Here is a 24663-nt window from a genome sequence, read left to right as displayed (position 1 = left end):
CATTTGCATTTTTTGCTGAAATATCAAATTTCTCACGCCTTAATCCATGCTAATATGTACTCAGATTGATTATTTAACATTTAATTAAGAAAATATAATCAAAATACCAATCCTAGATAACATCCTGGTTTGAATTCTAAAGAATATTCAAAACAGGATATGAAATGAAGTGAAATAGAATTTAACGTCCTACTGTTCTACTCGGACTGGGATAATGAAGATGGGGATTCAAAAGTGGCCTATCAATTCTGTTTGCCCACAACAAAATGGTGGCAGATTTATTAAATAGTGAGCAGCATAGATCCCTGAAATTTCAATTCAAAATATCTTTGTAACTGATCCATTTTTGGACTTGTATATTATCTTTCACAAAAATTGCAGTATGCAAAGGGATCTCCATTACGCTAAAATATCCATATAAATTTAATTTGATTAATAACTGTATTGACATCTTTAACTTATGATATAATCCACATATGTATTTGACGGGTATTTCTAGTTTACCATTCCAAACTGACCCTAAAGGAGGGCTGTCATGTCAGTGATATTTGCTAGTTTTGTCTGACTAGCAATAGAATTGATTGGTGAAAGATTTACTCGCCATAAACTGCAAAGAATTCCAACCTTGAACAATGAATACAGTACAGTTCAAATTATAGTTGCAATGCACATGATATCGTAAGGTCTGTCAATGAGTCAAGTGGAATGGTTTCAATTCCCTGCTTGTCAAGGAGTAGAGTCATTTGTTCAACTTCGCCGGTTTTCTCCAGGTCCTCTGGTTTCCTCCCACTACTAAAGACCCCATAGCGCACGTGAATTATTGAAATAAAATTGAACCATTTTAGTCCCATAATTACCCTCACTCCCACTATCTCTCTAATCTGAGGTACAGTAAACAAAATGCGTCAAAACTTGATTGACTGACAAGATTATGTACAATCTGATTAAAATACAGATCTATATTCCGTTTTTTTTTTATACTTTCGATGGTCTCTAAAACATGAAGATCTGACCGGTTGTAGTGGAAGGTCGCTTCGGCGGTCATACGAGCTGGTTTTGACCCTATGCCGTCAGATATGTGATTAACCAATCATTGGCCAGACCCTCACATCAACCTGAATGCGGGTTATATAACAACTCTTCTAGATCCTGGTTTAGTAAAGACAAGTAAAATGAAATTTTAAACTATAAAAAAACTAAACGAAATAGGATCTGTGTTTTAATCAGATTATGTAGAGAAACCCCAGTCTTAGAGATTGCTTTATTTCATACTTACTTGTTCAGTTGAAAGACCTTCTTCTTCCATAGACTGTTCTAATAGTCTATACCTGTAACAAAAATAAAACAATTTACTAAATTAAATTACATTAGGATGTATATATGTAACAAAATATTCTGGTTCTCAGACGTGAAATGGGGTTTAACGTCCTACTGTTTTGCTCCGAACTGGGCTAATGAAGACGGGCATACACCATACAGTGTGCTATGAGGAAAATTTGTCTTTACAGCGGCACTATGGCCTACTCTTATATCGAATTCCAACTGTCAACTTGGTTTTTTGTCCCATCCGAACGACTAAATAACTGTCCTTGTCAAGCCCTCCGTTCAAATGAAGTAACCCAATAAAACATATCCAGCTAAATCACAAAGACCCACCACACTGCATTAGCCCAGTTAGTGTAAAAAAAAGTAAAATGTGAATAATCTTTTTATTTCATGTAACACCCAAAATGAATGTAGGTAACAGGCTTCAGTTGTAACATGATTTTGAACACTGGTTATAACTGTATGAAGGTCTACAGGTCTAGTTGTGTGTACATCCTACAGATATGTATATAACACGCACATGCTATTATAATGTGTTAACTACCAGCAATCGCCATGTTTGTGGAAATTACTCAGGAAATGGTGATAATTGATTTTCCTACTAGCAAAAATTGGAAAAAAATAACGATATTACCCCAATCATGTAGTTTTTGATCGACTTGTAGTTAAAACCAGAATCCCTGCGGTTTATCAAATTACTACAAGATATCTCTGGTAAAAGCATCTTAGTACATTTTATTTATGATTCAAGATCAGTTTGTACTCAAGTTCTTGTTATAGTTTAATATTGTAAGAATTATCTATCAGATTTTGAAAATATGCAGTCTTGTTTAATAGATTTAAAAAGTTTTTACCATATATGTATATAACACAAATGTACAGATGGTAATATTTAATTTTGTGGGTCGTCATTTGCATTTTTCGGAATATTTGCCTACCTAATTTTTCGCGGATTAATCCATGCTAAAGTTGACTCAAATTGATTTTGTTACATTTAATTAAGAAAACAAACCAAACATATCAACATATTCTCCTGGCTTTCATTCAAATACATGTATATTAAAAACAGGGTTCATCAACAGATTTTAGCAAAGATTATACACATTTAGGTGGTAGCAGTAGCTTGTTACAATCCTGGGAGCCATGGTGGCTCAGTGAGTAAGATGTTGGCTAACTAACCTGGATTTCCCACGTTCGGTGCCTGCGTTGGCCGAGAAAGTTCATTGGGAAGGGACAATGAATGTATAGTCATTCGGATGGGATGAAAAAAACAACGAGGTCCTGTGTACGACATGGCAAGGGACAACGTATAGTCTTTCGGATGGGACGTTAAACTCCATTTCATTTTTGTTACACTCCTGTTTGTATCGTCTGCAATAGATGATGAATGATGACAAATTTTCAAAATATAATATCTTTGTAAATACTGAAATGAATTTAGACTTATATTCCATTTAAAGATTCAACTTTCATAAGGGATAAAAATTCCCTCAAATGATGACTGGAGTGGAAATTTATGGTTATATTTAGATACAAGATCAAAACCAGAGAAGCTGAGAGTAATTTTACGTGTGACTACTTGGCAATTATCTACTATTAATATGTTATTAACCTTTTTACATGGTATCAGCTGTTTACTCTCAACTGTCCCTAACCTTGTACAAAGTTCACTATCTAACCTCATCAACTCTTTCTTTATCTTCATTACAATATAGGTAATTAAATAAGCGTTGTTCCCAAACACATTACACTGATCCTAGTAGTCATACATGTAGAATCAAAATGGCATAAAATCGGGCTAAAGGAGACAGAGAGAGAGAGAGAAATGGGGTTTAACGTCCACTCGACACAAACTAGGTCATTTCAGGACTAATATATGGTTTAATTTTATTTCAATAATTCGCTTGCGCAAAGGGGTCTTTAGCAGTGGGAGGAAACTGGAGGACCCGGAGAAAACCCACGAGGTTGGACAGGCGATCCTACTCCTTGTCACGTACAACCGGGGATTCGAAACCACGCCAGTCGACTCAATGACAGACTTTATGATACAGCGCGCACACGCTAACCATTCAGCCATCCAACCCCCCTAAAGAAGACAGACATACGGTGTGAAAATGAAATAAGGGGTATAACATCCTACTGTTCTGCTCTGACTGGAATAATAAAGATGGGTATACGTCATATAGAGTGCTTGGGAATCATTGCCCGGACAGCGGCACTACAGCCTACTCTTATATCGAATTCCAACTGCCAAGGGATCTTTTACGTGCATGCCAATGTGTACACAAGATATCAGTTTTTCATACCATCCGAACAACTATACCTTGTCCCTTGCCAGACCCTCTGGGGAAAGGGGAAACCAAGCAAGAAATTCCAGATGAACTTTCTCGGCCATGCAGGGATGGAACACAGAACCTCCATGTTAGCGAGCCAACATTTTACTCACTGAGCCACCCTGACTCCTTGACATACACAGAGGGTTATGAAGAAAATCTTAGCCCATGCATGAGCACTACAGACGACTTCAAATTCTTTGACGTGCATGCCAAAGGGAAAGCTATGTCGGAAAATCAAAAGGAGGAACTTTCTCAACCAATATGGCTGTTTACGAGTTGTTAATAACACTACAATCTGGCAAATTTTCATTTCCCATTTCCGACCAAATTGAGTGATACTTCAGTCAAAATCTTTATGTTTGTGGTTGGGAGTTCTAAAAATTCTTTGTAACTCCCTCAGGCACATTGTAACAAGTTAACAATACAACAATTTTAACAAAATTGGTTCAGAATTTTTATTGCAACCTATTCCTAAGGTTTATATGAGTGTCAGTTTTTAAAGAGAGAGAGAGAGAGAGAGAGAGAGAGATGGGGTTAAATTAAAGTCCACTCGACACAAACTAGGTCATTTCGGCACTAACATATGGTTCAATATTATTTCATTATTTCGCTAGCCCGTAGGGGTTTTTAGTAGTGGGAGGAAACCAGAGGAAACCCACTTGTTGGACAGGCGACCCTACTCCTTGTCATGTACAACTGGGGCATCAAAACCACGCCAGTTGACTCAATGACGAACATTATGATACAGTTCGCATGTGCTGACAATTCAGCTATCCTACCCCCTAATTTTAAAATGTGCATAAATGTAATAAATCTAGCTCGACTCTAAATACACAGCCATATTAAACAATATGGATATCAGATCTTAAAATGCACATGATCATAATATAAATCTACCTCGAGCTGTGATACATAGATCAAGTAATTAAGTTATATGGATATCGGATTTTAAAATGTGCATGAATATAATAAATCTACTTGAGTCTCGAGACCTATTCAAAACCTGAATACACTAATAGTATTGTCATTACAACCTGATGTTCAATATATTGTAAGTTTGACGTCAATTAATGTTTCAAGTCAGCTTGACCTGTGTTTATGAAGTAAACAGTAGCAACTGTCAATACTATAAATACATCCCATAATAATACACAATCACGGTATTATAAGACTCACACCAGTTCTGGTGCGAACAGGTTGCTTTCTTCATACATGTACATGTATTAACTATGAACAGATTTCAAAGGCTCAATTTTATCTGAAGGAGATAAATGGGGCCACTGAAGACATGAACTGATACGTATTAATTTCCTGTGCATTCAAAATTGTTCATTTCTCGTGCAAACATGTCTTCCGGAACTGAAAGATATCTAAGTCTGGTTATTTTTATTATATGAAATTGGGAGCCACTGTAGCTAAGTGGAGTAAGATGCTGTCCCGCTAACCTGGAGTTCCCGTAACTGTCTAGTCATTCGGATGGGATGAAAAACCGAGGACCTGTGTACATACCGGCGTGCACATAAAAGATCTCTTGGCAGTTGGAATTTGACATAAAAGTAGGTCGTAGCGCCGCTGCCCGGGCAAATTTCCCTCATAGGACACTGAATGGAGAGAGAGAGAGAAATGGGGTTTAACATCCACTCGACACAAACTACGTCATTTCGGGACTAACATATGGTTTAATTTTATTTCAATAATTCGCTTGCGCGTAGGGGTCTTTAGCAGTGGGAGGAAACCGGAGGACCCGGAGAAAACCCACGAGGTTGGACAGGCAACCATACTCCTTGTCACGTACAACCGGGAATTCGAAACCATGCCAGTTGACTCAATGACAGGCCGTATGATACAGCACGTACATGCTAACTATTCGGCCACCCAACCCCCCTGACACTGAATGGTGTACGCCCATTTCCCTCAAAGGACACTGAATGGTGTATGTCCATCTTCATTAGCCCAGTCGGAACTTAATGGTTAATCTAGCCCTGGACAGGTGCCTTATTTTCAGGCTTACAAATAACTATAACTACAGGTACGCATTTTATTGGTGAATAAACTATAATAATAAATTATTATGTAAATAAAACTGTGTGTAAATGATTTTCCTGATAACTTATTAACATATCAAAGACACATCTGGTCATACTGATCTAGTATTAGTTGCATTGTCAAGTAAATTCTATTAAAGTAGGGTGGCCCATGCACTCTACAGAAAGTTGGTCTCGACACGGCTAAATGTGCACGCTTCAGTTGCGTGTCTCGAACTGATTTCTGACTACCCCGCACTCTCTTTGAGTCGATAAATAGCCATGGCACGTGCAATTCTCTACAAATATATCAACTATTACAGCCGTAAAAAAATCTATTGTTGACGATTTTGAATAGCAGTAAAATTTAGCTTCTTGGTTATTACAGCAGCTTTAGAAATTACGTTTGTTTTATTTTTTAAATTGCTTTATCATTAACTGTACCGTTAAGAGCCGCATCTTTTGGTTTAGTACAAATACTATCTCTGAATCACTTTCTTTAGCAGGAACATGATACTAGCAGTAGTTTCATTTTACTTTTACAACTTTCTTAAAACAATTGTTGAGTTGGCTAAAGTGCTTATTTCTAAATTCAATTTCTTGTTCTAGCTTTCTGTTATGTTTCGTAAAAAAGTAGTCTTGATTATCCCGACCTGTTAATCAGAAGTAGAATGGTCGATCGACTGGTTAAGCGAGACTAATTTCAAAACAAGGGCACGTAACCAATCTTTTACTCAAAAGTGTCTGGATGTTATGGACGACACTTGGAACCGGTTTTCAGTCTATTATTTATAGATGATTAATGGTCATAGCTTATTAAGTACAACCTGATCGTTTATTTAGTGACTATAATTGTGTGAAACTGATTTGAGGCTTGGCATATATATAAATATTGTGGCGTAATTGTCGAGATATTTGGAGATATTTATTTATGGTGGGTCACCCTAATTAAAGTAATTGTTTTTGGCTAGCTTTATACCGAGGAAGAGGGGTTTAATATACCTTTAGGCTAAGTGAGAGACTGTTCACCAATCCCTATTCAGATACAATCTGAATAAAAATATTGTTCATAAATGATCAATCAAAAAAAATACAGTATTAGCCTACCATGTATCTAAGTTGCATTGTGAATATTGTTGTGAATTCTATTAAAGTTATTATTTTTGGCTAGCTTAAAATTTCTATTCTTTTTAGAATACTTTGTAAAAAATATTTGGCACAAAGTAGTGTTTCATCACTCAGAGACTTATCTTTCAATATCCTGGTCTAAGAACAGTCAATATTGCATGTGAGAGAATTCTGTTAAGTTTTTGACAACATAAAATACGAATTTCAAAGATTATACAGTTTGGATTTGTCTGCAATATCTCTACTGCGGAAGCCGATGTTAAAGGAGCTGATATTCAAAATTATAAACACAAATTACAATTCAATGTTGATGCAATTCAATCAATGTTGATGCAATTCAATCAATGTTCTTCTCTTACATTTTTGCCCTGTATGCAATCCTTGGATGTTTTTCATGGAATCCAGTATTTTTCTAGTAAGATTGGATGTTTCTACTTTCCATATATACCAAAATTGCCATACTTTTATTGGAAATAACCACCCGATAAATACTTTTCTGGGAAAGTATCTTTAAAATCAGTACACTAGTTGTGTATTTATGGTTTTGAGTGCCATTTTTGAGAAACAGAGAAAAACATATCCTACAAAACAATGTGGAAGTATTTAGTAATGATTAATTCACAAACAATAGAATAGTTAAAACATGTTGAATGGACAGATCAGATGTAAACGAATGTCATACAATTCAGACTGTTCACATATTTCACCTTAGAAATTACAACAAGTTTTAAAAATTGAAAATAAATCATTTTATATACATGTACATTCATATTAGATTAATATGTGCATTTAGGTCCATTTTCGTCTATTTTAATGATCCAAAGAATAAAGCCATACTGCCTTTAAACATGAAGGAGAAGCTGAAGACATTTTGGATTAATATATAGGTTTTATAGGGTTGAATGAAGTCTAACAGGGAGATGCTACCCGGACCGAGTACTCTCATGTTTACCTGTAAGATAAACAGTCGGGTGTTATCTTACTAGGTGAAAAGAAAGATGTCCACCACATGTATAATCCCTATAAAATAAAGCTTCTTCAGAAACACCAAAAGGATATCACACATTCCCAAAAATAAACTGTAGCATGGAAATAGATTGGTTGAACACACCCTATCAAGTGATAAATGAAATGGGGTTTAACGTCCTACTGTTCTGATCCTATTCTGGGCTATGAAGACGGATATCAAGTGACAACATGATTTTAATTAAAAAAAATATCTAGCCTTATTCTATTCTAACAAACTCTACCCTCAAAAATAAAGTTAAAATACCAGTCAAATATCTAACCTTGTAGGATTCAACTTGTCCAATGTAACAGGCTTTCACATTTTGTATTTTTGGGTGACGGGGAAAGGGACCACTTCTATATATTTCTTGAGATTAATGCTTGTTAGTCAATAACCCCCCCCCCCCAAAAAAAAAACCAACAAAACAAAACAAACTTCAGTGTCAACTAAAATCCTCTGTCAACAATAGTCTAACTTACTCTCAAAACTTCTCCATAAACAAACTCTATTACAAGGTCAATTAAAATGTTACATAAACAAACTCAATTACAAGGTCAATTAAAATGTTACATAAACAAACTCAATCACAAGGTCAATTAAAATGCTCCATAAATAAACTCCATTACCAGGTCAATTAAAATGCTCCATAAATAAATTCAATCACAAGGTCAATTAAAATTCTCCATAAACATACATGTATATAATTACAAATCCAATTAAAATATTCCATAAACAAATTCAATTATAAGGTCAATTAAAATACAAGTATAATTTACAAAGCATACATAAAGTATAAGCCAAATGTTTTGTTTTTATAGATATCTGTACGTATTTAGCTTTTTTTTAAATGACCGTTTTCATTAGTCCAGTCGGAGCAGAACAGTAAGACGTTAAACCCCATTTGATTTCATTTTCTTAAATTAATTTTGAATTATTTTCTTTGAATTTAAATCGAGCTATGCGATTATTTGAAGAGTTATTAAGTAGAATGGTTTGTAATGTGCGATTTGTAATATAATGAATGCAACCATACTAAACTAAGGTAAAATCTATGGTATGTGATCGAAATGTCGTACACAAACTAAAATATGACCCCATACTAAATGGCAACAAGCCTATAAACAATCTTTGTAGTAGTAGCCGAGAATTTGTGGGAATATACGAATTGTTTGTCTGTCAACAAAACGGTGAATTCTGGGTCAGCGTAAACATTTGGTCAGTGTTTTAGTAGATTGTTATTAAGATCAATTGAGGAAAAGTTTTCCCCATGATAACAACCTCTGATTAATCATCGACATTTCATATTCATGAAAATGGCAGTAATTTTAAAAGATTTTATAGAAATATCTAAGTATATGTACATGTATGCAAATCATCTTCAAAAGTGACACACAGAGAAATATGGGGTAAAAACCACTTGACACAAACTTGGTCATTTCGGGCCTAACATACATGTATGAATCAATTTAAATAGAAAAATTACTTTGTGCAAATTATCTTTGAAAAAGAGAAAGAGAATTGGGGTTTAAAATCCACTTGAGATAAACTTTGTCATTTTGGGACTAATATTATATGGTTCAATTTTATTTCAATACAGACGATCCTTCTTTTATATATCTTTAAAATCTTCAGTTGTTAGATGTTTCTCACTTTAGTACAGATATTTCTTTTCTTACAATGTACCCTATTTATAAGACGCACACCAAAAGTTGACAGAACTCCACAAAGTACATGTATGTTTAAGTATATAATATGTATGAATCAAACGTCAAAATGCAATGATATTTACCTAATACATGTACCTTGTCTTGAAAATTTAAATTAAAAATATTGAGTCTTTTGGAAGTACATTGTAATGGCTAGATTTGCTTAACAGGATTATGTAACTCATTTTGTAACAAAATTTCATTGTTCAAGGAGGGCTGGGAGGTGGGGGGCAGGGGGCCTAATGATTTAAGTGTTTTAAACGAGTTAACATTGTTGTCTAACAGGTATATGTACAGTAATAATCTTGTTGAGTTCCAACAACTATTGGATTCATTATGGGATGTACAAATGTACATTGTTTAGAATCCTTGTACTGGTTGAATTCATGTATATTCCCTGGCAGAGAATACTAATGCAGAGTTTCCACTGTCACGATTTGTGCTGCGATTGAAATCGTGGTTTTAAATGTGGAGTGATCGTGGTGATCCTATCAGGTTTTATCATATATTGAGGTCAGTAGTGGCATTTGTGTTGATTGTATCGAAGCGTATCCGAACGTATCTGCATGCACCAGATTGTGGACTCAATAGGGACAAATGACAAATCCTATCATAAAATTATTTAACTTTCAAGTCAACTACATGTACTTACCTATTTTCTCTTTCAGCATGATGTGCTTCAAGATTTGAAAAATAATTTTCTAATGTAACCTTGGCCTTTGTGGAGCGGTCAATTGTATGATTACTGATCGGTGCAGTTTCTCCTACTGTGGCCATCTTGGAGCGGCGACCCTGAAAAAGAAAGCAAAACAGTAAAATTTATGGGGAATAGAGGTAGATTTGGCAAATTTTCTATTTTATTAATGGTTACAATGAGTTGTTTCAATGGCATTTAGTAATTGAACTGGAGTATACAGGTCACAATTTTAGGTTCCCTTTAGGTACATGTAAGGGGTATCTCTGGTTGGTCAGCATTAAAGATACATTATGGGAGATAAGATAAAGAGATGGCAGTTCTCGCTATAATAGTTAAAAACTAGATAGTGTACAGGTAATTTGCTGAAAATTTCAGTCAAATTGATCCACTATGAGCCGAGAAAGAAGCGGGTGAAATTTTTGCATAGTCTCGGTCATCATTACTAAAATCATTAATATAAACAGCATAGTCTCGATTATCCACTTTTTTTTATTTAATTATCAATGGCCGTTAGCGGCATATAGGAATCTAATCCAGCCAACATCAAATGCTAGCCTTGACATCGAGAGTTTATTATGGCCTGGATAAGTTAATTAATGTCTAATTGATAATTTAGATAAAATTTCAGGCCTAAAGAAAGACTTGTAATAAGCAGATTTTGCTCTTGCATAATGCATGTTTAACTAAGTGTTGTTGTGTACATGTATATATTGTCTCGTCATATTTTCATATTTCATCATTGCTTGATAATGACTAGAGAAGCCTAGTCAAAACGTTGCTCAGTAATAAGCAGTAATTGTATTCCATAGAATTGTGACCTGTATACCTGGTTACAATGAGGTCTATGAAATTAAGAAGCCACTACATGATAAAACCTAATTCAGTAATTGTGAAATAAAGGGTTAATGTCTTGGTTTTTCTGGACCAACTGGGCTGATGAAGGTGGCTATATATAGACATCGCAATAGTTTGAAGGGACACGATCATCGTGTCGTTTTTTGTTGAAAATTTCCACGATAAATAACTCGGTGTAGCAGTTGCTATCGTGTGACACGATAGGCCTCGATGTAATTATACTTTATACATGTAAAATTGACGGTATTTATTTGTCATAAACAATCCCTATCAAAAAGAAATACTGCCACAATGTACTGTACATGTACCATGCAGTGTGCTATGAAGGTAATTTTTCACATACAGAGATGTTACAGCTGTACAGCCTACTCTTATTCTGATTTTCAACTGTCAGGACGATCTTTAATATGCTACAACTGGTGTACAAGTGGTCAAGGGAATTCCAATCCTATCCGGAACAATAGATACTCTTCGTTTCAAATCCAGACTTCCTGGTTAATGAGTCAGTGCTATATATAACACACCGAGCCACTGTAACTCTTTATATAATAATTATGATGATTAATTATTATAACATCACAATCTGTTGGTCGTGAAAGTCCTTATCATTGATGGTTATAGTAACCTCCATTTTTTTCCAATAATGATAATGATGCTGGCAGCCACACACAAGCTTAAACATGCATTATGCAAGAGCTAAATCTGATTATTGCAAGTCTTAATTTAGGCTTCAGATGTTATAGAAATTATAAATTAGATCTTTATTTAAACAACAAGACCAAAATCAACTCTGTAGACCCACGGATGGCTCAGCTACAGCTCGGATTTAAATAGGAGTTCACTAATTGATTAAATCAAATAAGGGGTAACCTGATGAAAATACGTCAGTTAGATCGAGGCTAAATGATAGTGTGTACTTAGCGAGGCCGCTGTAAAGCGTTTCGGTATGCCATTGAAAACTTTACTTGATAATCGAGATATGTAGGTGGAGTTAACGCCTGTCAATCAAACGATCAGCGAAGGTGAAGACACAATTTGCTACCATTTCTAGGCAAATATTACAACGATGATAACTATGTTCAGAATAAAGTAATTTGACTGAATTTTTCAATATATTCTTCTTTCATCATCTACTTTTGAACTGTTATAGCAAGAATGGCCAACTCTCTATAAAAATCTCCCATAATGTATCTTTTAATGGAACTAAACCCCTTAACTCAATATTTCTCATAATATTCAAAATTAAAAATACAATTTAGAATTCAATTTTGGTATCTGTGTATCCATAAAATTGTACCTTGTGTTAATTTGTTCAATTACTAAATGCCTATCAAAGATAATATTGATGTGAAAATGTAGGAACCCAATACCCAATATTGTAATGAACAAAGAAAAACACATCATACAAGATAATGCGGCAGTAATTGTAGTAATGGCTGATTCACAAACTATCAATACAAAAGCATGTAGAATGGAAATGAAAATGAAATGAAATGGGGTTTAACGTCCTACTGTTTTGCTCCGAACTGGGCTAATGAAGACGGGCATACGCCATACAGTGTGCTATGAGGGAAATTTTGCCCAGACAGCGGCACTACGGCCTACTCTTATATCGAATTCCAACTGTCAAGGGATCTTTTACGTGCACGCCAATGTGTACACGGGACCTCGGTTTTTCGTCTCATCCGAATGATTAGACAGCTGTCCTTGTCAGGCCCTCCGTCCTGCATCACTGACAAGGGGAAACCACGCCGGAAAATCTGGATGAACTTTCTCGGCCAATGCAGGGATCGAACAATGTAGAATGGACTAAATAGGTGTAAATGACTACTGTTCAATTTGGACAGTTCACATATTTCATCGAACATATTTATTTAAAAAAATTGAATACAAATCACTATACATTCATGTTATTGATGTGATTTTAGACCCATTTTAAAGTCAAAGAATAGAACCATAAACCCTTTAGAGACGATACAAGCTTAAATTTTAAACTATCCATGAATCATAAGTACATGATGTAATAGTAGGATAATCAGAAAATGTTTATTCTGCCTGTTGATGAAGTCATCACAAAAAAAAGTTTTGTCATTGTTCTCCATTCCAAATTATTGATTTTCTCCATTTTCTATTTTGCACAATTACACTGTTTATATTCTAGTTAATATTTTACAGAGAAATAAATGAAATGAAATGAAATGGGGTTTAACATCCTACTTTTTGAACCGATTTGGCTAATGAAGACAGGCATACCATACTGTGTGCTTTGAGGAAAATTTTGCCCCGGCAGCAGCACTATTTCAAATTCCATCTGTCAAAAGTTCTTTTACGTGCATGCCAATATGCAGTTGGGACCTTATGTTTTTGTCTCACCCGAATGACTAGACACTGTCTTTGAATAAACCTAACTAAAGTTTTTGTTTGTATTTTATTTTAAAAGATGAGATAGTCATAAATGAAAGACTTCATTTTGATTTGACAGAATAAGACTTCATTTTAACAAAATGAAGACACTAATGACATCATCTGTAGGCATTTACAATGTACATGTATATTATTATTATTATTATTATTGTTCGATTTATATAGCGCTTCATTACACGTGAAGTGTTTCTAAGCGCATATCACAAACATATACTTCAAACACACAGGAACAATCAAAATCAGGAGAACATAATTAAACACAGCTGCCTGTTAGGCGCTATTATTCAAAGGTTTATGAGCAACTTTCCAATGGAAAGTTGTATCAGGTGTTCTAGAGCCCTCTGGCATGTGCACGGCACCCGTTGCTACATTAAAGAGGAATGCTTTATTCATGGTTTGCTTCACTGAAGTAGATAATGACTTAATTGTACATACATGAATAATATCCATTCAAAAAGGGTTGTTTGTACACTACTGGTACAATGTAAATTTGTAAACCCTGTAACAGAGTTTGTGTAATAGTGATATCTGGTGTTCTAGAAAGAGTGAGCATACCCTGCCTGTGCACAACACTCACCACATATACTTGGAAATACCAGTCAATCTATTTTGATAGCAATACTGGGAAATGACAGTCAACTGTGAGGAAACTACATGTATAAACATTTGATCATTATTTCAATTAAAGGGGGCAATATAGGAGATTAGATAAAGAGTTGACACTTCTCGCTATAATAGTTAAAAAAATAGATAATGTAAAAAGAATATGCTAAAATTTCAATCAAATTGCTCCACTCTGAACCGAGATATTAGCTTTAGAATTTTAGGCTAGCCTTGATCATCATTACTAATGTTGGTACAATAAAAAAACAGTCTCAATTATCCATTTTTACGTTTAATTATTTTTCAAAAAATGTATTCCAATCCGCTAAATATTGCAGGCTAGCGATAACATCAAGACTTGATTATGGTCTGGAGAAGATAATAAATGTCTAATAATTTAGATAACATTTCAGGCCTAAAGACAGACCTGCAATAGGCAGATTTAGCTCTTGCATAATGTATGTTTAAGGGGGCTTGACTGATTATATAATTTTGATCTCCCTGTGGAATCATTATTAAACGTTTTGAAACTGTATATTGATGTTTAATTATTTTTAAAAAAATGTATTCCAATCCACTAAATATCGCAGGCTAGTGATGGCATCGAAACTTGGATGATTATATTTTGATCTCCCTGTGGAATCATTATTAAACTTTTTAAATCTGTACATTGATGTTACCGTGATCTTCAAAAGAACGAAATGATTAGATACATGTATATACCAGTACTGATATTAAATCTAGTAGAGGAAATGATTAGATATTGATCTACTCTATAAGAAAATAAAGTTACATGTATAAATAATTAAACATTAGTTGTTTAGTTAACATTGAAATTGACCTTTAAGATACATTATGCAAAAGCTAAATCTGCCCACTGCAGGTCTTTACATGTATTTAGGATTCAGATGTTATAGAAATTATAATTTAGACATTTATATGACAAGCCTATAATCAATACTTTAGATTTAAATGGATTTCATATGACATATGATTATGGTACATTGTACAAATACAATTTTTTTAGAATTAATTTTGGGATAATGGCTTTAATATTGGGGCCCGTTGACTTAATTCCCCAACCTTTAATACAGCTCTGGTTACATTCAAATATACTTTACAAATATACACTTATCTAAACTTATTTTAGTACAGAGAGGGGACGTGGACGAGAGAATGAATTACAGTACATGTATATAAGCATAGGGAGCCAATCTCAGTTGGTGGGGGGAGAAGGGGGTGCTTGGGGATGATTTGCCTGAAAATTTTCTTGGTCACCCAAATTTTCAGAATGGATCTATAATTAACTAAAACAAATTTTTCACTAAGCTGTGATGATTGTTAATTCTTAATTTTAATTAAAAATTTACAATCATCACAGCTTAGTGAAAAATTTGTTTTAGTTAATTATAGATCCATTCTGAAAATTACACAATTACCCAACAATATAAATATACAATATATTAAGCAAAAAACAACTTAACGATCCCCATTCTTTGATGTTTGCGCCCAAAAAACGGAAATATACTGCCCGAAAAATGGACGGTTCACTGAATCTACGCCTATGTACATGTACATGTAGTGTCCGTTACTACAAATTCTTAAAGTGTGTGTTACTTGAATATATATTCAAATATATTTTACACTTATAATGAAATATATTTTAGTAGAGAGAGGGAAAGAAAGAATGAAGAGTATGGTACATGTACAAGGACTAAAGAAGATTACCTTGAACCAAGAATAACTAAAGATGATGAGTATATCACAGCTGAAAACAAGCGATGAAAGCTAAATATACCATAGATTTATTTATATCTTCTTAATGCTAAAAGTTTTTATGGCAGTTTTCCACTTGATTACACTTGTATTTATACCTCTTAGCTTTATCTATCATAAACTTACTCAAGTTTTCCTTATAACAAAAGATACTAAAATAACTATCAATTCATGTAATTACATGTACATATAGGTATTTTTGTCAAGTTTGAATCACTCTATCATCGTGGTGATTGTCAGATTTAGTAATAAATACAACATACTACTAATAATCTCTATTTATAGATCATACAAACATTGTCGAATAATGGATCAATATTAAAGTTGCTGATGGCTTTTTGATGTCTTTTAAATCTCTTGCAAATTACGAGAGAGAAATTAGGTTTACCGTCAACTCGACACAAACTAGGTATTTCACTGAAATTTCAGGATTAACATAATTAATATACATGTATGGTTCAATTTTATTTCAATAATTCGCTTGTGCATAGGTATCTTTAGCAGTGGGGATGGGGGGGGGGGGAAACCTGAGGACCCAGATAAAATTTAAGAGGTTGAACAGGCGACCCTACTCTTTGTCACGTACAAGCAGGGAATCAAAACAACAGCATTTAACTCGATGACGGATCTTTTGATCCAAAGTGGGCGCGTAAACCAATCAGACACCCATCTTCAAGTGGAAAGATACCCAGGTCATTATGCAACTTGGTGAACTTACATCAAATACAGGTAGTTCAGTGGTCCATAAACAGCAATGATGGAATAACATGGCTTTTATATACATGCTTAATCTGGTCACATGAAAACTTTATTAGCTTACTGGTTCATGTCAAGGCTGATACCAGTAATAACATATTGTTACACTATTCCAGTTTCTAGGTGAAAAACAATACATGTACCTATAATCTGTACCTAAAATATATACCGGTACATGTAGCCAACAAAATACAGTACATGAAATGCTCTAGAAATACATTCATAAAGCACATTCATGAAATACATTCATACTAAGAGGAGTGGGGGGGGGATGGCCGAATGATCTAATGTCTGCACTTCAGATCATAAGGTCTGTCATTGAGTCAAGTGACGTTTCGATTACCAGCTTGTACGTGACAAGGCATAGGGTCGTCTGTCCAAATAAAATTAATCCATGTCTTAGTACCAAAATGACCTATTTTACCTCAAGTGGATGCTTTACTCCATTTTTCTCTCTCTCTCTCTCTCAATCCTATATGTATTCTGAATTTTAACCTTAACAGGTGATTGTCATTCTTTTTATAGGTTTACAAGGATATTTGAAGTATAAAGGTATTACTACAAATGTAATATGCACATCTGATTCAATTTCTCTCTCATGGTACTCTAAAGTCTAGGTACAAGAATTATCAATGAATATCTGGTTTATTTTTAACAAGAAAATCATGACTCAACAAAACTACTGTACGTAATAGTTTTTGTCTAAAAGGTTTCACAATGGGTGTGTGAACTGTGATGTTCTTTTAAAACTGTAATTAGTTACTGTCTACTCTATTCTTATTTCAGTTGTATTCTCCAATTCTACAAGAAGTGGCTACTGGAATCAGTTAAATGAGTGCCAAATAGATATCAGTTACTGCTTGAGAAGAAAGTCAGTCAGGGTAAATTGAAGCCTTTACACAAGAGGGGTGTGACCTTAACAATGCTAACAAAATGAGACAATACACATTTGATCAATAGAAAGAAAAAGAATGGAGTTTTTAACGTCTCGGCAACACCACACTTTGATGATTTTGAGACCAATATAATACACAGCTATTTTGTGTTTCTATGGTCAAATGTGCAATACAGGAGAGTAGAATTTTGCCAGGACAGTGGGGATTCTGATTATTATTCACTGAGTTCCAATTGGCAAAAGTTCTTTTACTGGCATTCCAGTGTGTTCATAATATAAGTGGACCTTGGGTTTTCAGACCATGCAAATGTCTAGTCAATTCTTACAGTGTCAGTCCTGCAGGCTATGTAAATGTCTAAGCAATCCTTCTAGTATCAGCCTTGCAGACCATGTCTATGCAATCCTTTTAATCCCTGTAAATGTCTAGGCAATCCTTCTAGTATCAGCCTTGCAGACCATGTCTAGGCAATACTTTCAATCCCTGTAAATGACTAGGAAATCCTTCTAGAAAAAGAAATAAAATGGGGATTAACGTCCTACTGTTCTGCTCCCACTGGGCTGCAGTGCTATGTCCCCCTTTTAGTTCAAACTGCCAAGGGTTCTTTTATGTGCGCATGGGACCTCAGTTTTCCATCCCATCCGAATGACTATACATTGTCCCTTGCCAGACTCTCTGTCCTACACCACTGACAAGGAGGAATCATGCAAGAAAATCCTGTACACCCCTGACAAGGAGGAAACATACCAGAAAATCCTGATGAACTTTCTCGGCCAAAGCAGGGATTGAGCACACAATCTAGGGAGCCAATGTCCTACTCACTGAGCCACCGTGGCACTACCCTATTAAGTGAGAACTGAACAGTTCATGCCACGACATTCTGGTTAAGTCGATCAACTGTTGAATTACAGAATCAGTATGATTATAAAGTCCAGCTAAATTTAACCACCCTCCCCTCAAAACTATAAAAGTCAAAAATATAAGACACAATAAATAAGTTTTTAAGAAGACATATTTCAAATTTGTGTCAAATTCAGTATATTATGTTTAAAGATTTCCAAAATGTGACTGATAGATCTGGGCTTTTATCAATTAATGTAGATCAGGTCATATATATTATACATGAAAAGACCAAATAACAAAAGCTATTGATTTTGTCCGAATATAATCAGATTATGGTTTCAACTCTAGGTATTTATTCTTACAAAATGTAAATGTACCCTTTTTTCCTAGACATTTTCTTAAGTTGTACTTTTTCTTCTTAAGCTCACATCCGAGCAAAAATGCAAATTTATGTACTGATTGAACTAATGAAGATGGGCATACTGTGGGCTATGAATGAAATTTTGCCTGGACAGGGGTGCTATGGCGTACTATAATTTAGAATTCCAACTGCCAAGGGTTCTGTTCGTACCATGGTACGTGTACCTTACATGTTTATAGTTTGTATCCATCTGATTAAAACAGATATCCTCTTTTGTTTCATTTTTTTATAGTTCAAAATTTCATTATTATAAAACCAGCGTTCTGGTTGATGCAGCGAGTTCTTGGTGTGCGGTGCATAATAACATCAATGCTGATTGGTTAATCAAATGTCTGATGTCATTGGGTAAAAAAAACGCTCGTACTAACCCCCCGATGCGAACTTCCATTATAACCGGTCAGATCTTCATTTAGTGGAGGCCATCGAAAGTATAAAAAAAACAAAATATAGATCTGTATTATAATCAGAGTGATTTTGTATATAAGATTCAGTAAAAAAACCAAAGACCATTGGACTTTTAGGTAAACAGTCCAGATATGTAGGGCGAGTACATTTTCTTCCTGACTTGACTAGTATCAGAATTTGCTGAATAAATATCCAAGCAAAGGAAGACCATACATGACCCCCTGATTCAACGTTATTGTTTTCTCCAGAAATAGATGGACTGTGGACTGTACAAAGAATAAATTGAGAAATACATACATGTGCTTATATTATAATATATTATATATTGTTGTTTTGAACGGCTGTGATCAGTGAACCATATAAATATTCGTATTTGAAATTTGAAAGTGTATGAAACAAACTGAAACTGTCTTTTCAAGCAATAAATTTATTAAAATCTGTCATATTACATCACGTAGACTAATTTCTGCGCAATATTTTGATGACATTTAAAGTCTTATTTGTAAAATACAAGTGTACGCAATGATACCCACATCTCAGAATTCAAGTGATATTATAGTGATGGGATAAAGTCAAGATTTGAACAAGAGCTCGCAATAGATTTACTCGACAAAAAGTTTATAAAAGATAAAACATTTAAAGTGTTAAGATGGTATAAAGCATGTGCTTTAGATCACAAGGTCTGTCATCGAGTCAAGTAGCGTGGTTTCAATTACCCGCTTGTACGTGACAAGGAGTAGGGTCGCCTGTTTAACCTTGTGGATTTTTTTAAGAATCCTCCTGCTAAAGACCCAAAGAAAATTGAACCATATGTTTGTCCCAAAATGGCATAGTTTGTGTTGACATACATATAGTTTGTAAAAGATGCAAGATCTAAAGTATTCTTTAAGTGGCATTTGGTAACTGGGCAGACAATTAAACTATAAACATACTTATGCAAAACAGCTACTGATTTATTTAGGCAATGTTTCGAAGAGTATTCTCTCAATGTCTTCAAGCTAACACAATATTATCGTCATCAGTATGGAGATGTGGCAGTATCCTCTATCAATACATTTGTTATATTGTATTAGCTTGAAAACATTGAGAGAATACTCTTCGAAAAATCGCCTATAATGAATCAGTAGCTGTTTTCCATAAGTATGTTTATAGAAGATCTAAAGTGTTTTGAAAAGTAATATTGCTTACTGTTCCTAAACACCTGACACCACTTCTCATTCAGGTAGTTCACAAATTTGGGTTTACTTTTACTAGTATTTCAATAAAAAATATGTCATATGACGAAATAAAACCATGACAAAGAAAAAATCATAGGACAGGACATCCTTCTACCAAAATTAATCATCGTAAAAAGTCCATCCTTGAAATTATTATTAAATTCATGTAAATTGTATTGTATTAATGTTCATCTATTTTATATATTTAGTCATTGCATTAGTAGTAATTATAGATCCATATTAGACTTTTAACTTTAAATCACCTGTGCCCCTTATGTACATGTATGTTACATACTAGACTTATAACCCCCAATCTCTGTATATAGCTATAATTTATATTAGACTTATAACTCCAAGAGAAAAAGACAGACAGAAAGAGTTGCCAGTGAACCCAATGCAAAAGTTTGCAGGAGAGAGAGAGAGAGAGAGAGAGAGAGAGTAATGACCTAAAGCACACAAGTTAGACCATGCAGCCAATAGTTGATGGCTTATAAAACAAAGTGTTTAATTCTGGTTAATAAATAAAGCCAAAAACATCTCAAATTTATAAAAACAAAAACACATACAAGTACTTTTGGAAAACATCTACTGGTGTATTCTAATCGACATTTCGAAGAGTATTCTTTCAACGTTATCAAGCTAATACAGATATTAGCCAAATATATAGACATAAATGGTCATGTTGTCGTCATGTATGGTTTCTGTTATGTTATAATTTGTCTATATAATTGCCTAATATCTGTATTGCTGTATTAGCTTGATAACATTAAGGGAATACTCTTCGAAACATCGCCTAAAATAAACTAGCGGCTGTTTTCCAGAAGGTTGTTTTTGTTTTTACTCTAAATACTTATATGACTTAAAGGATCCTCGCTAAACAGAATCACAACAGACTTCATGGAAGTTGAAGATTATTTAATACTGTACCATTTAATTAAAGATTAAGAAGATTTATGAATGTTTTAGATTTTATAATAATAAACATGTACCATTATAATCTTTATTAACAACATTAAGTATGAGTAAACGAAACCATATCTCTTTAACACCCTTTCTGGTAAACATCAGAACTAAAAAAATATAATCCATTAAAAAAGCTGAATAGTATCTTAACCACAAGTACATGTACATTGTACATGTATTGACAACAATTCGTTTTTTGTTTTTTGAGCAGCATACACTTTTAGCTTTGTCATGTAAATTATTTTTATACTTTTTATAGTAATGGTTGACACAGAAAGATACGATTAGGGAAGTGCCGGATACAGATGAAGATAAGGCTATTCCATTTTCAAAGAAGGTTTAACGTTCTACTTTTCTGCACTGACCTGACTAATGAAATGAAATGGGGTCCAACGTCCTACTATTCTGCTCCGACTGGGCTAATGAAGATGGGATCTAACTAATGAAGAAAAATACCATTAAGGAATAAATAACCAAAACCAGACCTCACAAGAAACTGAATGTTTTATTTTATTTCTGTGTGTAAAATAGGTTTATTTAATGTCCGCTTCCACCAAAGGTGATAGTTTATGTTCCGTAGTCCTACCGTTTTATAACTCCTATAAACAATCTGCAAGAAATACCCAGTACATGTATATACTATTATCACCCATACATCTCTACAAATGTAAACTTGTCAGCACTATTTTCTAAGTACATGTATCTAAAGGATGAAAGGTGTTAAAGAGATGAAAGAGAAGTCCAGTTAATCCCACACCTGGGCTTAACAGAACTACAGCACAGGTCAGAGGTTGTGTGATATACACCTTCCTGTAGAGAGAGATAAAGAGAGAGAGAGACTGATGGGGTTAACGTCCACTCGACATAAACTAGGTCATTTTGGGACTAACACATGGTTCAATTTAGTTCAATAAATCGCTTGCACGTAGGGGTCTTTAGCAGTGGGAGGAAACCGGGGGACCCGGAGAAAACCTTCGAGGTTGGACAGGTGACTCTCCTCGTCACGTACAACCGGGGAATCGAAACCCCGCCAGTTGACTCAATGACAGACCGTATGATACAGCGCGCACGTGCTTACCATTCGGCCATCCACCCCCACCCCGATGGGGTTTAACTTCTCAACTAAAATATTGTTCAGTTTCATTTCCATAATTCTGGAGAACCCAGACAAAAACCCACACAGTTGAATAGGTAACACGATTCCTTATCAATAATCATGTTCAAGTGTGGGATCAGAGCAATGACACTTGATTCAATGACACCCTGCCTTATGATTTAAAGCGCACATTATATCATTCAGTCATCCATCACCCTCCTTCCTGTAGAAGCTACAAGTTAATAAATTAATAGCCTGTGTATAGTATTTAATTAATAGTTTTTAACTTTTTTTCACTCTAATTTCAATCCACAGTAGTACAGGCACACGTGTATTCAATTTAAATTGTTGCACATGTAATGAATACCATACATTGGGTGTATAACAGTATTAACAAAAGCTTTAATATAAAAATACCATGAGTACATGTATAAATAAAGTAAGATTAAAATTTAATGGGATTAATCATGTTTGTATGCACATTATACATGTATTCAGATCTATTAACATTAACAAGTTCACAAAAGTTTATACAAACTGTCAATATCAAATAATGTCGGTGTACCAAAAAACATGCCCCATCTTTGAACAATTATACATCTGTAGTCAATATCATTAGGGTAATAGTATTAAAACCATCAGAAAGACAAAACAAATTATTTTAAATACATACATTGTAAATAACATGTGTAAGTTAATTTCATTACACACATGCATAATATGTTCTAACTTCTAAATATCCATCTTTCTGTTTATTCATTGAAATCATTCAATGTTTGAAATTGAAGAATGATCACGACTCAAAATAGTGCATGATTTTAGATTTGTTAGAACCTGATAAAATGTCAGACACTGATGAACTGGTACATTATCTGACATTTTGATCCTTGACATGTATGTATTAACAAGTACAATCCTACTATGGACCAGGAACTGACCCTGGTCCATGTTGTTGGATGAAATTAAAAAATCTAATTCACCAAATTGACGGAGCCTTAGGCTTTTTTAAGAGTGTCACCCCACGAAGAACAAGATGAGTAGTGGTTAGCGACCAGTTCCTGGCCCAAAAATATCTGTGAATGGCTGAAAAAAAGACAAATCAGTGACAGACAAAATGTCTGGCCTCAGATAAATTGTGCCTGACAAATCCAGAATTTGTGTCTGACATTGTCTGTGACAGGTGCCTTATTTTGAGGCAAGCAAATGCAAGTGATGTTTCTTCAAGTTCCTTCTGTTAACTTCTCTTTCTACATGTAGTAAGCTGTATACAGTACAAAATTCATTCATATACAGTATAAGATGATGCAGGAATAGACATTCTGTCCATTTAGTACCCACATAAATTCAAGAAGGACACCACTTGTCCGAAACGTTTACACCAATAAATTTGTTTATTACCACCAAGGAGTTTGTCTAATCTTCACTGGTTATAGGTTGCTTCTCATCATAAATTTAAATTGGGAGAATGTGGAAGCCATTTTAAACCCATAACTAACAATGAATTACCTGATCTACTTTATGTGTAGAACCACTATTAATAGCATGTCCTGCTTGCCTTTCGCTTTTCTTTGCTCCTGGGATAAGCATTATAATTTTTTGTTACCTCCTATTCTTTTCTTTCAGTTAATTTCACTCATGCAACAGATTTATTATGGCAAAATCACTGCATTGTATTTACAAATACTGAAGATTTACTCTGATGTCAAAACACCTATGTGTGCCTTCATTTGTCCAATATATGCCACCTTAATAATATTCAAAGTTTTTTATGTAAACTAAAAACAACACCTAATATCCAACACTTTGTCTATCAGTAATAACCGTTTAGCAAGCTTATTAGAAGTAAATGATTTTAATTTCATACAAGTTGGGCTCTAGATGAAAAGTGAACTTTAATTTGTCAATATCATAACATTCAGTCACATTTAAATTATCAACTTTACAAGGTCACAATGATAAGATAATTGATTTTAAAATAACTGTTATCACCTTGGTAGGATTTTTATCTGACAATTAAGACCATTTGAATTTACCAAATTTCATCATCACTCAGTGCTCAAGAACCTACATTACATACTGTATGTATTCCTTCTGGTTTATTCAAACCATCAAAGTTCTATATGTATATGCAAGAAACTAGTGACAAAAGAGCATACCAAAGCAGATATCAAAACCTTGCATTTTA

General features: G+C 34.3%; 1 protein-coding gene across 1 annotated transcript in view; it reads right to left on the bottom strand.

The window, feature by feature from the left end:
* The window catches only part of LOC126825269 (serine/threonine-protein kinase 38-like), a 68310-nt gene that overhangs the window by 41168 nt on the left and 2479 nt on the right, over nt 1–24663 (bottom strand). Inside the window, exons 2-3 of the mRNA XM_050554856.2 lie at nt 10182–10321; nt 1277–1328 (exon numbers count right to left, since the gene is read on the bottom strand). Of these exons, the coding sequence (XP_050410813.1) occupies nt 1277–1328; nt 10182–10306 (177 nt within the window). The 5' untranslated portion in view covers nt 10307–10321. The remainder of the gene's footprint in view (nt 1–1276; nt 1329–10181; nt 10322–24663) is intronic.

This window comes from Patella vulgata, chromosome 6 (assembly GCF_932274485.2).
Source record: "Patella vulgata chromosome 6, xgPatVulg1.2, whole genome shotgun sequence".
In the NCBI taxonomy this organism is placed as follows: domain Eukaryota; kingdom Metazoa; phylum Mollusca; class Gastropoda; family Patellidae; genus Patella; species Patella vulgata.
This window is presented reverse-complemented; position numbering and strand designations above follow the sequence as displayed.